Source organism: Panthera pardus, unplaced genomic scaffold, assembly GCF_024362965.1.
Source record: "Panthera pardus isolate Hobbes unplaced genomic scaffold, ASM2436296v1 HiC_scaffold_27, whole genome shotgun sequence".
Lineage (NCBI taxonomy): Eukaryota > Metazoa > Chordata > Mammalia > Carnivora > Felidae > Panthera > Panthera pardus.
The window spans coordinates 125,363,185-125,377,615 of NW_026526843.1; the positions used below are offsets into that span (position 1 = coordinate 125,363,185).

Consider the following 14,431-nt stretch of genomic DNA (forward strand, 5'->3'; position numbering starts at 1 on the left):
GGACATTCAGATCCCAACCGAAATCAGATAGCCCAGATAACCCAAAGCATGAATGCAAGTTCAAGTGCAATAAAATAACAAGGTATAGCAGGGATAAACTAAGATTCTCAGTTAAGTTCAAATAACTGCATGGTGTCAATGGTTGTGTTTCAAAGCTGTGCTGAGCAAAGTTATCCTCCCAGCTACATCTAATTTCAAAACCCTCTGGGAAGCTACCTCGATAAGCTGTATGTTGAAATTACATTCTAATATGGTCATTGGATTCATTTTTAATTATTATACAACTATATACAATAGGGAAGTTGTACAAATATGTATCTTTTCCTCAGGGGCTAATTAGCTAAAACAGTTAATTTGGGAAGGGTGGGGGAGAAAAACCTCTGTATTTGAAATACCATTGGCCATGGAAGCTAGTAACGAAAATTTATATAAGCTTCCTATGAAACGAGTATAATTTAACCCTCTGAATCTTTTAAATAATTATTCACTTTTATTTACTCATGTGGCAGTATTTGTAACAACACATTATCATTGAGTAGTGAATAAAAGAATATGAGGCTTACTGAAAACTGTATATTAGGAAGCTATGCCATTTGAACTCTACAAGCCCAAGAGTCAAAATCACAACTCTCGGGGCGCCTGGGTGGCTCAGTCGGTTAAGTGTCCGACTTCGGCTCAGGTCATGAACTTACGGTCCGTGGATTCGAGCCCCGCGTCGGGCTCTGTGCTGACAGCTCGGAGCCTGGAGCCTGCTTCAGATTCTGTGTCTTCCTCTCTCTCTGACCCTCCCCCATTCATGCTCTGTCTGTCTCTGTCTCAAAAATAAATAAACATTAAAAGAAAATTTAAAAAAAATCACAACTCTCATTATTCCCCTAAAAAGCTGCCAAGCAGAGAAAAACCGTAATATGGAAGATTTAATAGGTCATGTTTCAGCCTGGGATGGATGGTTCTATTGCAGAATACTTAAACTTAAAAGAATAGTGGTACAAAATCACTCCTTGGCCCTTCCGATATCGCAGTAAAATCTGGCTGCGGCACCACTGACTAAACACCATTAAGTCTTGCTGCCACCAATAACTGAGGTCACTTGGATAATCAAGAATTCCATGCTGGGCCACAGGATATAAACACTATCATAAAAGTGAAAAGTACTCTGTGTGGCTCTCCTGTTTGATCCCTGTGGTCTTTGATTGTCAAACAAAAGACCAATACCTGCTAACATAACTGTGCATGGACATAAGATAATAAAGGAAAGTCCTGGAGCAAAACTGTTAACCAACCGCCATGATATTTATAAGAGTGATGCATGGTAATGTGGATATTTCCTGTTATACAACAACAATGACAAACACAAGTGAGGAAAATCTATTTTGCCCAAAGATAACCTCAACCAGTTATTTGGTGCCAAAAAAAATGTACCACCGCTCTAGATCAGTAATACTTCAGAGAATTCCAACAGCTATTATGTATGCAGGTTTAGTCACCACGCTTACCCCTACTCATTTACACTATGTGATTTCCATTTTAAAATAAATTATCCTGGAAAGATTCCCAGATCAGTATGCGAGATTGGTACAAGGCCAAGTCATTTCCGAGTGGATTCCATCCATGTCCATAACCAGTTTTTCATTCATTTATTTTTTGAAATTCACTCTTTGGTTTTTAATAGAAACCGTGTGGTTTCTCAATGCACTTTCAATTTTACCCACTTATAAAGAATTTCCCAAGTTAATTTTACTAAACAAAACTTCCCGAGTGTCTACCATTTCCTTTAGGAGCTCAGTAAACATAAACATTACATTTCAATATAAAATCTTTAGAAACGTCTTAAGAATGTGTACACAGTTGAACTTTGAATCTTTTGGTTTGTAATCACCGAGCCCATGACATTCAAAGCCATACAAATCCTTACATTATTAACAGTGATACGCTTGAATTTCTTAGACAATATCCTCGGTCAAAGCGTTGGAATCCAGTTAAAACTCAGAAAGGTGTGGGATTGAGAATACCCACTATTGCAATTGGTATTGAGAATACCAACTATTGCAACAACTTTCCACACATATTCGATCTTTCGTCCAGAAAGAGTGGCAGTGAAAAAAGGAAAGAAAGAAAGAAAATGAGGCGTGAGGAGCCGGGAGTTGGGTGAACAGCAAGGAAATTCTAGCTTTATTACACAAGCATGGAACCAAATTCCTTTGGAGGGGGTGGGGGTGGAAGTCTGACGACTTCAGACCAAGGAGGGAACAAGAGAGAACATGGATCTGCCCCTACAGTCCTGGAGACATCTCAATCTGGGGTTAGGAAGAAAGGGGACCTCCCTTGCGGTCCAGGGGTCTCCTCCCTCCGCAGACCCGGTGCTGGGAGGCAGCAGAGGGCACAGATGCCTGGGAGTCCCAGAAGGCGGCGCCGCATCCCGGGGGTGCGGGCCGGGACCATCCGGTGCTTCTTCGCCGCGGGCTTACGGGGGCTGCTGTCCTCGCGGGACGGTGGCGGCGGGGGCGGCACCTTCCTCTGGCCGACCGCCACCGTCCGGGCTCCGTGGCGCCTCCGCCTGGCAGCTGGCCGGCGCGTCTGGAGGCGGGCCTCGGGGGGCTGGTGCCGGGGGTCCGGGACCAGGGCCAGGAGGGAGGAGTAGCCGTAGACGTCCTTGCTGCGCAGGATGTGGGGGGAGAACTGGTGCTTGAGGCTGCAGAGGTAGCTCCAGAGCTCCGCGTCTGAGCTCATGAACTCCGTGCTGCCGGGCAGGAATAGCTTGAAAGCGTCGATCAGCGCCTTGGTGCTGCTGGCCAGCGACAGTCGCGACGGTTGCCACCGCATGTACACCACCTTCTCCTCAGGCGCCTCCAGCGCGGCCCCTCCTGCAGCGCTAGAGGCTCCTCCCCTGGAGGCAGAGGCCAGGGCCTTCCCGGGCCAGCGCCGCCTCCTCTTCATGCTGCTCAGGATGTGAGGCCGCTAGGGGCCGCCCGCGCTTGCCAGGTCTCGCGGCCGCCGCAGGGCCCTGATGAATTTCCTACCATGAAGCCAAATCAGGCGGCAGGCTGTGAGAGTTACACCGCAGTTGCTAGGAGACCAGGCGCTTTGTGAGGTCACAATGTCTGCATATCTTATCACGGTGGGCTGCCCAAAGCTGCCTTAGGTTTGGCTGTGTTTAAGATTATGCCCTTGAGAAAGACCTGTACCTAATCTTACCTGAGAAGGCCCATAATTCTTCACGAGTTCAAGAGGGTTGTCTTAGAGGTGAATGCACGGGTGCTTCAGCCTCCATTAATTCCATCTAACATGAAATGACACTTAGCGGTGGACAGTACACACAACTTGCAATCAAACATGACTCTAAGAGGGTTTTAGCTAATAAAATGCCTTGTCATGCAACGCACTGAAAGCCAAATTGAAATAACTACTCTTCCCTTTCAAAGAATACCGATATACTGTGCCTTGCTTAGGGTTCCATACGTGTGTTGGTACAGCTCACAGTTCAGGAAGCTGTTCTTCACAGCAGCAGCAAACAGTTTGCCTAGTTAGTATCCATGCTCACTTTCATGCAGCCTAGGGAAGACCGAGTCATTGTGTGCTTAAGAGCAAAGCGTCAACGAATTCTGTGTGAGTGGCCAGTAGGGCATTCAGTGCCACTAAAACCTATTCACTACCTACCAATTCATGAATATTTCAGGTAAGGCATACACAAGGTAGTAAGAGAACGTATGGGATTCCAAGGGTAGAAAACGTGTTACACCGTCCGTGTAAGTGCTTTTGAAAGCAACCAGCATAGTCCATCCATCATCACCACATACACAATTCATTCACAAAATACTACAAAGACCACCTACCATGATCAACTGAAATCCACTTCCCCATGAAAGGATGACTCCAAACTATGTGAATCACTAAGAGTGATAAGTCATGGTAACAATCAGAAGAGAAACTTGCCAAGGTCAACGTGATACATGTGACAGGCCTCTGTCTTTATTCAGCTCCTTTTCTTAAACACACAAACAAAACTTTCATCTACGCAGCTTAAGCTACTACTACCTCACGCTCATAAAGTGCTGAAAATGGAAAGCTATCCTTATATTCAGTAAGAGCCACCCCTGGATTTCCGTTTTCATTCAATGTAATTTATTTTCAAATTGGTTTCCAAGCAACACCCAGTGTTCATCCCAACAGGTGCCCTCCTCAATGCCCGTCACCCACTTTCCCCTCTCCCCAACCCCACGTCAACCCTCAGTCTGTTATCAGTATTGAAGAGTCTCTTATGGTTTGCCTCCCTCCCTCTCTATAACTTTTTCCCCCCATCACCTTCCCCATGGTCTTCTGCTAAGTTTCTCCGGATCCACACATGGATGAAAACATATGGTATCTGTCTTTCTCTGCCTGCCTTATTTCACGTAGCATAATACCCCCCAGTTCCATCCACGTTGCCACAAATGGCCAGATTTCATTCTTTCTCATGGCCAAGTAGTATTCCATTGTATATACATAAACCACAACTTCTTTATCCACTTGTCAGTTGATGGACAGCTAGGCTCTTTCCATAGTTTGGCTGTTGTTGAAAGTAGTGCTATAAACATTGGGGTACATGTGCCCCTATGTCTCAGCACTCCTGTACCCCTTGGGTAAATTCCTAGCAGTGCTACTGCTGGGTCTTCGGGTAGGTCTATTTTTAATGATTTGAGGAACCTCCACACTGTTTTCCAGAGCGGCTGCACTAGGTTGCATTCCCACCAACAGTGCAAGAGGGTTCCTGTTTCTCCACATCCTCACCAGCATCTATAGTCTTCTAATTTGCTCATTGTAGCCACTCTGACTGGCATAAGGTGGTATCTCAGTGCGTTTTTGATTTGGATTTCCCCGACGAGGAGTGCTGTTGAGCATCTTTTCATGTGTCTCTTGACAATCTGGATGTCTTTTTTAGAACAGTGTCTGTTCAAGTCTTCTGCCCGTTTCTTCACTGGATTATTTGTCTCCTGGGTGTGGAGTTGGTGAGTTCTTTTGATAGGTTTTGGATACTAGCCAATTATCCAGTATGACTTTTGCACACATCTGTTCCATTTCGGTCAGTTGCCTTTTAGTTTTGTTGAGTTTTGTTGATTGTTTCCTTCACTGTGGAGAAGATTTTTATTTCGATTAGGTCCCGATGGTTCATTTTTGCTTTTAGTTCCCTTGCCTCTGGAGATATGTCAACTAAGAACTTGCTGACGCTGAGGCCAAAAACGATTTTTCCTGCTTTCTCCTCAAGGGTTTGATGGTTTCCTGTCTCACATTCACGTCCTTCATCCATTTTGAGTTTATTTTTGTGAGTGGTGTAAGAAAGTGGTCTGGTTTCATTCTTCTGCATGTTGCTGTCCACTTCTCTCAGCACCGTTTGTTAAAGAGACTGTCTTTGGGGTGCCTGGGTGGCTCAGTCCGTTAAGCGTACGACCTCGGCTCAGGTCACGATCTCGCGGTCCGTGAGTTCGAGCCCCGCATCAGGCTCTGGGCTGATGGCTCAGAGCCTGGAGCCTGCTTCCGATTCTGTGTCTCCCTCTCTCTCTGACCCTCCCCTGTTCATGCTCTGTCTCTCTCTGTCTCAAAAAATAAATAAACTTAAAAAAAAAATTAAAAAAAAGAGACTGTCTTTTTTTCCATTGGATATTCTTTCCTGCTCTGTCAAAGATTAGTTGGCCATACGTATGTGGGTCCAATTCTGGGGCCTCTATTCTATGCCATTAAGTCTATGTATTTGTTTCTGTGCCAATACCATGCTGTCTTGATGGTTACAGCTTTGTGGTAGTGGCTAAAGTCTGGCATTGTGGTGCCTCTCACTTTGGTTTTCTTCTTCAGTATTACTTTGGCTATTCAAGGTCTTTTGTGTTTCCATACACATTTTATGATTGCTTGTTCCAGCTTGGAGAAGAATGCCGGTGCAATGTGATTGGGGCTGCATATAATGTGAGGACTGCGTTGGGTCGTATTGACATTTTGCCAATATTTATTTTTCCAATCCACGAGTATGGAATGTTTTTCGCTTTCTGTGTATCTTCTTCAATTTCCTTCACAAGCTTTCTATAGTTTTCAGCATACAGATATTTTACATCTTTGGTTAGGTTTATTCCTAGGTATTTTTTGACTCTTGGAGCATTGTAAATTGGATCCGTTTCTTTATTTCTCTTTCTGTTGCTTCATTATTGGTGTATAAAACACAACCAATTTCTGTACATTGATTTTGTACCCTGCAACATTGCTAAATTCATGTATCAGTGCCAGAGGACTTTTGGTGGAGTCTGTCGGATTTTCCATGTATAGTGTCATGTCATCTGCAAGAAGTGGAAGTTTGACTTCATTGTTGCAAATGATGACACCTTTAATTTCATTTACTGTCTGATTTCTGATGCTAAGACTTCCAACACTATGTTCAACAACGGGGGTGATATTGGACATCTCTGTCTTGTTCCTGATCTCAGGGGGAATGCTCTCAGTTTTTCCCCATCGAGGATGATATTTACTGTGGGTCTCTCATAAATGGCTTTTATGATGTTTAAAGTAGGTTCCTTCTATCCCAACTTTCTTGAGGGGTTGTATTAAGTAAGGACCTTGTATTTTCTCAAATACTTTTTTCTGCATCTATTGACAGTGTACTCTAGTTCTTATCTATTCTTTTATTAATGTGATGTAGCACAATGATTGATATGTGAATATGGCACTAGCCCTGCAGGCCAGGAATGAATCCCATTTGATCATGTTGAATAATACTTTCTATATGCTATTGAATGTGTTCTGCTAGTATCTTGTTGAGAATTTTTGCACCCCTGTTCATCAGGGATATTGGCCCGTAATTCTCCTTTTTTTCTGTGTCTCTTTCTGGTTTGGGAATCACAGTAATGCTGACTTCATAAAATGAGTCTGGAAGTTTTCCTTTCATTTCCATTTTTTGGAACAGCTTGGGAAGGATAGCTATTATCTCTGCTTTAAATGTCTGCTGGAATTCGCCAGGGAAGCCACCTGGTCCAGGACTCTTATTTATTGGGAGATTTTTGATGACTGATTCAATTTCCTCACTAGTTATGGGTGCGTTCACATTTTCTATTTCTTCCCGTTTGAGTTTTGGAAGTGTGTGGGTATGGAGGCATTTGTCCATTTCTTCCAGGTTGTCCAGTTTGTTGGCATAGAAGATTTTATAGTGTTTCCTGATGATTGCTTGAATTTCTGAGGGATTCGTTGTAATAATTCCATTTTCATTCGTGATTTTACCTATTTGGGTGCCCTCTCTTTTCTTTTTGAGAAGCCAGGCTAGACGTTTATCACTTTTGTGTATTTTCTCAAAAACACAACTCTTGGTTTCATTGACGTGCTCTACTGTTTTCCTTTAGACTCCATATTGTTTATTTCTGCTCTGATATTTATTATTTCTCTTCTTCTGCTCAGTTTGGGGTGCCTTGCTGTTCTGCTTCTAGTTCCTTTAAGTGTACTGTTAGATTTTGTATTGGGGATTTTTCTTGTTTCTTGAGATAGGCCTGGATAGCAATGTTTGTTGTTGTTGTTGTTGTTGTTTTGTTTGTTTGTTGTTCCCTGTCAGGACTGCCCTTGCTGCATCCCAAAGGGTTTTGATTTTCATTTGTTTCCTTACATCTTTTAATTTCTTCTCTAATTGTCTGGCTGACCCATTCATTCTTTAGTAGGATGTTTTTTAACCTCCATGCTTTGGGAGGTTTTCCATATTTTTTTTCTGTGGTTAATTTCAAGTTTCATAGAATTGTGTCCTGAAAGTGTGTATGGCATGATCTCAATTCTTTTATATTAATAAGACTGTTTTGTGACCCCAGTATGTGATCAGTCTTGGAGAATGTTTCATGTTCACTTGAGAAGAAAGTATATTCTGTTGCTTTTTAATGCACAGTTCGCAATATATCTATCAAGTCCTTCTGGTCCAATGTATCATTCAGGACCATTGTTTCTTTATTGATTCTCTGTCTAGATGATCTCTCCACAGCTATATTAAAGTCCCCTGCAATTACCACATTCTTATCAATAAGGTTGCATATGTTTTTAATTAATTGTTTTATATATTTGTGTGTCTCCGAATTTGGTGCATAGACATTTATAATTTTTAGCTCTTCCCAATGGATAGACCCTGAAATTGATATATAAAGCCCTTTGTCACCTCTTGTTACAGTCTTTAGTTTAAACTCTACTTTTTATCATATAAGTTGGCTACTCTAGGTTTCTTTTGACTTCCAGTAGCATGATAGGTAGTTCTCCATCCCCTCACTTCAATCTGAAGGTGTCCTCATGTCTAAAATCAGTCTCTTGTAGAAGCAAATTGATGGGTCTTGCTGTTGTTGTTGTTGTTGTTGTTGTTGTTGTTGTTGTTGTTTGTTTTATCCATTCTGATACGCTATGTTTTTTGGTTGGAGCATTTAGTCCATTGAAATTCAGTGTTATTATGGAAAGATATGGGTTTAGAGTCATTGTGATGTCTGTAGGTTTCATGCTTGCAGTGGTGTCTCTGGTACCTTGTGGTCCTTGCAACATTTCACTCACAGAGTTCCCCTTAGGATTTCTTGTCAGATCGGTTTAGTGGTGATGAATTCCTTCAGTTTTTGCTTGTCTGGGAAGACTTTTATCTCTCCTTCTCTTCTGAATGAAAGGCTTGGTGGAGAAAGGTTTCTTGGCTCCATATTTGTCCTATTCATCCCATTGAAGATTTTCTGCCATTCCTTTCTGGCCTGCCAGGTTTCAGTAGATAGGTCTGCTACTACCCTTAAGAGTCTACCTTTGTCTATAGGGCCCGTTTATCCCTAGCTGCTTTCAGAATTGTCTTTATCCTTGTATTTTGCCAGTTTCATGATGATAGGGCACGCAGAAGATTGATTGATTCAAGTTACATCTGAAGTGACTTCTCTGTGCCTCTTTGATTTCAATGTCTGTTTCCTTCCCCAGACTGTGGAAGTTCTCAGCTATGATTTGTTCAAGTACACCTCTGGGCCCTTTCTTTCTCTCTTCTTCTTCTCCAATGCTGAAGATATGGATATTGTTCTCTTTGATTGCATCACTTACTTCTCTAATTCTCCCCTCTAGTGCTGGATCTTTTTTTTTAATCTCTCTTTTTCTCAGCTTTCTCTTTTTTCATAATCTTATCTTCTAATTCACCTAGTCTCCCTCTGTCTCTTCAATCAGCGCTGCAGCCACCTCCATTTTTTTGTGCACCTCAGTTATAGCTTTTGAAAATTCATCTGACTATTGTTTAGTCCCTTGATCTCTGTAACAATAGATTCTATGCTGTCCTAGATTTTTTTTCAAGCCCAGCAATTAGCTTTATAACTATTATTCTAAATTCTTGTTCATTTATATTGCTTAAATCAGTTGTGATCCATCCTTTAGCTGTCGCTACTTCTTGGAATTTCTCCTGAGGAGAATTCTTCCGTTTCATCATTTTCACCTAGCTTTCTGTCCCTTACCTGTTTTCAAAGCCTGTTGTGTTCTCTGCACCTGGAGCACTGCTCTGTTAAATTGGGGTCATGCGGGGCGCCTGGGTGGCTGAGTCAGTTAAGCGTCCGACTTCAGCTCAGGTCATGATCTCACGGTCCGTGAGTTCAAGCCCTGCGTCAGGCTCTGTGCTGACCACTCAGAGCCTAGAGCCTGTTTCAGATTCTGTGTCTCCCTCTCTCTCTGACCCTCCCCCGTTCATGCTCTGTCTCTCTCTGTATCAAAAATAAATAAAAACGTTAAAAAAGTTAAAAAAAAATTGGGGTCATGCACTGTCCAGGGTTTTGCCCTTCAGGAGGTGTTATTTCGGAGATTGTTACTTGCTTTCTGTGGTTGTGACTTTGGTTATTTTATTACCCTACTCGTAGTAATGTTTTGGACCCTCCACCACGTGTGCTTTAACTTTTTCCTTGGAATAGCCCTGTAAGGAAAACAAACCAAAGCACAAACAGGAGCAGTCTGTTGCCAATGGGAGGATTTCATTCTCTCTCATTGCCAAAGAGTACCACATTGAATGTATAAAACATATATTCTTTTTTTTTAAATGTTCATTTATGTTTGAGACAGAGACAAAGTGTGAGCAGGGGAGGAGCAGAGAGAGAGGAAGACACAGAATCCAAAGCAGCCTCCAGGTTCTGAGCTGTCAGCATAGAGCCTGACGTGGGTCTCGAATTCACGAACTGTGAGACCACGACCTGAGCCGAAGTCAGATAGCTAACCAACTGAGCCACCCAGGCGCCCCTAACCATATCTTCTTTTTCCGCTCTTCTGTTGATGGATATTTGGGCCCTTTCTATATTCTGGCTGTTGTTGAAAGTGCCTCTAAAATATTGGGATAAATGTGCCCCTTTGTATTAGCATTCTTGTATCTTCTGAATAAATCCTAGATTTGATTTCTGGGCCATAAGGTAGTTGCATTTTCAATTTTTTGAGGATCCTCCACACTGTTTACCAGAGAGGATGCACCAGTTTGCTTTCCCATCAACAGTGAGAGAGGGTTACTCTTTCTCCATATCCTCACCAGCATCTGTGGTTTCCTGAGTTGCTCATTTTAGCCACACTGACTAGTGTGAGGTGGTATCTCAGTGTGGTTTTGACTTGTATTTTCCTGATGATGAGTGATGTTGAGCATCTTTTCGTGTGTCTGTGGGCCATCTGGATGTCTCCTTCGGAAAAGTGTCTATTAATGTCTTATGCCAATTTTTTCATTGTATTACATTTTCCAGATGTGACTTGGGTAAGTTCTTTATAGATTTTGTATACGAACCCTTTTATTCAATATGTCATTTGCAAATATCTTCACTCATTCCATCGGTTGCCTTTTAATTTTGTTGATTGTTTCCTTTGCAGTGCAGAAGATTTTTATCTTGATCAGGTCCTGATAATTCATTTTTGCTTTTAATTCCTTTATCTTTTGAGACATGCTAAGGAAGAAATTGCTGCAGTTGAGGTCAAAGGTTTTTTTTCCTCTTTTCTCCTCTAGTGTTTTGACGGTTTCCTGTCTCACATTTAAGTCTTTCATCCACTTTGAGTTTATTTTTGTGCATATTGTAAGAAAGTCGTCCAGTTTATTCTTCATCATGTTGCTGTCCAGTTCTCCCACCACCATTCGTAAAGAGACTGTCTTCTATCCATTGGGTTCTCTTTCCAGCTTTGCCAAAGATTAGTTGGCCATACACTTGTGGGTACGCTTCTGGGATCTCTATTCTGTTTCATTGGTTAATGTGTCTGTTTTTGTGCCAATGCCATACTATCTTGATGGTTACAGCTTTGTAGGAGAGGCTAAAGTCTGGGGTGCCTCCCACTTTGGCTTTCTTTTTTCAACATAACTTTGGCTATTCAGGTTCTTTGGTTGTTCTGTGCAAATTTTAGGATTGCTTGCTCCAGTCTGCAGAAGAATGTTGGTACAATTTTGATTGGTATTGCATTAAATGTGTAGATTGCTTTAGGTAGTATTGACATTTTAAGAATATTTATTCTTCCACTCTATAGGCATGGATTGTTTGTTTGCTTGTTTGTTTTTTCTGATTTTGTTGTGTCTTCATCATTTCCCTTCATGCATTTTCTATACTTTTCACCGTACAGATCTTTTACATCTTTGGTTAGGTTTCTTGCTAGGTATTTTATGGTTCTTGTTGAAATTGTAATTGGCATTGATTTCTTGACTTCTCTTTCTGTTGCTTCCTTATTGGTGTATAGAAATGCAACCAGTTTCTTTACACTGATTTTGTATCCTGTGAGTTTGGTCAATTCATGTATCAGATCTAGCAGCGTTTTCATGGAGTCTTTTGGGTTTTCCGCGTTCAGTCTCATGTCATCTTTGAAAGGCCAAAGTTTGACTTTCAGTGATATATGTTCAGTTAAGTGTAGTTAAAAAGAATTTACCCTTTGGGCTCTATGTTAACTTCATAATTGCACAATAAGTGAGAAATAAGCAAGAACTGTGCATGTTATCCCACATTAGTTTTGGTAACTGGAATCTAACGCTTTAAAATCTATTGAATTCCTCATGATATGGATAGAAGTATGAAACATCTAACTTCACCCAGTGCACACGTGTGTATTTGTAAACACATATGCTAAACAGCAAAATTGTAATACTAGTGAGGTGTACCAAATTTTACATGTTCATGGTACAGATAATATTGTTTTACCGTCTTTATGGTAGCAGCCCAAATAAGACATTTGGAATCAAGGAGATAATCCAGAACCTACAGGGTACATGCTTCATGCTCTATTCTGGCTTTCAAATAAATGAACAAATGGAATTAAAAAAATAGATTGCACTGTTAATCATGTTTATTGCAATTGTGCAATAACTTTTCATGGACTCTAGCCATAATAACAGTGCATGTGAATAGGTGTTGGAAATAACACACTTTGTTTGACATGACCAAACTCACTAGAAACATATACTTTCAAAAACTTTTTAATTTTCAATATTCATTTTTTCAGTTATTCTATGAGGCCCAATAACGTATTACTCCACATGTAGAAGAGCAAAGGTAGAAATGGTGAACTTTACATGTGTTACTATTGCTATCACATAATATTATTTGATATTCTAGAATTTTAAACAACTATACAGCTGCACGGCTCATGCTAGGTATTTAAACCTTGACATATTTTAACTTTCTGTTTTTAATTATTTAATAGTTTTTTAGAATTAGCTTTTGCTACAATCTCATAACTACTAACTGGGGTAATGGACGTCCAAGTTTCCAGCTTATCTGTTTTTGTATCAGTAATTAAAATCAATCTCTATGTCACTGCATTTTTAATTAATCATGGCTATGTTTTAGTTCTTTTATCACTGCAATAATAAATTCTCTGTTGTCTTCTATGCCTTTTTTCAAGCCCAGTGATGAATCTTATGACTATAATTCTAAATTCTTGTTGTTATACTGCTTTTATCTATTTTGATCAATTCTTTAACGGTCACTTCTTCCTGGAATTTCATCTGAGGGGAATTCTTCCATTTCATCATTTTGGATAGTTTTCTATCTCTTGTGTGTTTTAATGTTTTTGTTGTTGTTGTTGTTGTTTTGTTTTGTTTTATGTGCTCTGCACCTGAGAGCACTGCTACATTAAAGTGGGCTCATCCCCTCTCCATGGCCTGGCCCTTCTGGAAGTGTGTTTTGGAAAGTGTTACTTGCTTTGTGTTGCTATGACTTTTGTTGTTTGATTTCTCATCTCAGAGTGATTTTTGAAAATCCCACGAGGTGTGCTTTGATTTGTTCCTTGAAGTACCGAATGAAGTAATTGGAGGTTTGCACTATCTTGACAGGGGTTAAAACACCTTAAGTTGCCATGGATAGAGGTTCTTGCCCTTCCCAACAATGGGGGTTACTCCTGGTAGTGAGATCCTGGAGATGTGATGGCGCCAAAGCCCCGGCTCCACACAGACGGCTCCTCCAAAAGGCTCTGGGCAGCTGCGCTTATGAAAGCCGCTCATTTTCTGATTTCCCAGAGGTTACCTTGGGCAAAATTGTGGATTTTTTAAATTACCTGGCCCCATCAATTTCTTCTACCAGCCAGGTTTTAGATTGTAGGCAAATTATATCTCAGAGTTTGCTTTTCCAACTTGTAAAGGGGAAGTATAACGCCTATGTTCAGTATAGTTGTGAGATTATAGGTAATGCCTGTAAAATGTGTGGAAAAAATCCTGGCACATTACACTCAATAAACACTGCATTTTGTTTTGATTTCCTCATAGTTGTCACTACATCCATACAAACTGTATCTCCAGGGTGGGGTCTTTTGTAGGTTAAAATGTAAGCTACACCATAGAAGCTATCAACAAGGCAAACTGTTTTTCCTATGCTTGAGGAGGCGACCCTTCCCTTTTTTGTATATGAATACTAAATTTGGTGGTAGAGATTATTGAAGACTTGAATGTATATTGCAGTCCAGCACACCGGGAGATAGTTAAAAATCCCCTATTTCAGGCACTGTGGATATACATATTGAACACCTTAGGTGTCAGGTGCTATTAGGTTCAAGTACACAGTGATAATCAAACATGCACGCTCCATATATTCAGGATGTTTCAAACCTTAGCTACAAAAGGTACATGTGTAATTACAACTTGTGGCAAATGCTGTTAAATAAAAGACTAAATGTTATGAGAAGGAATGGCACAGGGGACAAAATGTCAATTAGAGGATTGGCCAACAAAAGTTTCTTGGGGACAAAAGTCCTTTATTCAAACTTGGACCCGTAGCAAGAACTGGTAAGGAAACTAGCGAACACAAAATTCATTCTAAGTGGCACCTACATGGGTCTAATTTGAGAAACCAGGAGAAGAGACGGTCCCAATCACCTAATGAAAGGAGAATGAGGAAAGATGGCATTAGAGGGGTGACAAGGCAGGACTGCCAACGTCTGGTGGTCACGTTACAGATTCTATGTGTCATTTTGAGTACAGTGAAGATTAGGGGATTGTTTTAAGCAGACAAAAGAA

The 14,431-nt window shown here is 41.0% G+C and overlaps 1 protein-coding gene across 1 annotated transcript in view; it reads right to left on the bottom strand.

Moving 5' to 3' along the window:
• Nucleotides 1-2,292: 2,292 nt before the first annotated feature.
• The window catches only part of LOC128773796 (coiled-coil domain-containing protein 71L-like), a 37,464-nt gene continuing 25,325 nt past the window's right edge, over nucleotides 2,293-14,431 (bottom strand). Inside the window, exon 4 of the mRNA XM_053891388.1 lies at nucleotides 2,293-2,958. Within this exon, the coding sequence (XP_053747363.1) occupies nucleotides 2,293-2,958 (666 nt within the window). The remainder of the gene's footprint in view (nucleotides 2,959-14,431) is intronic.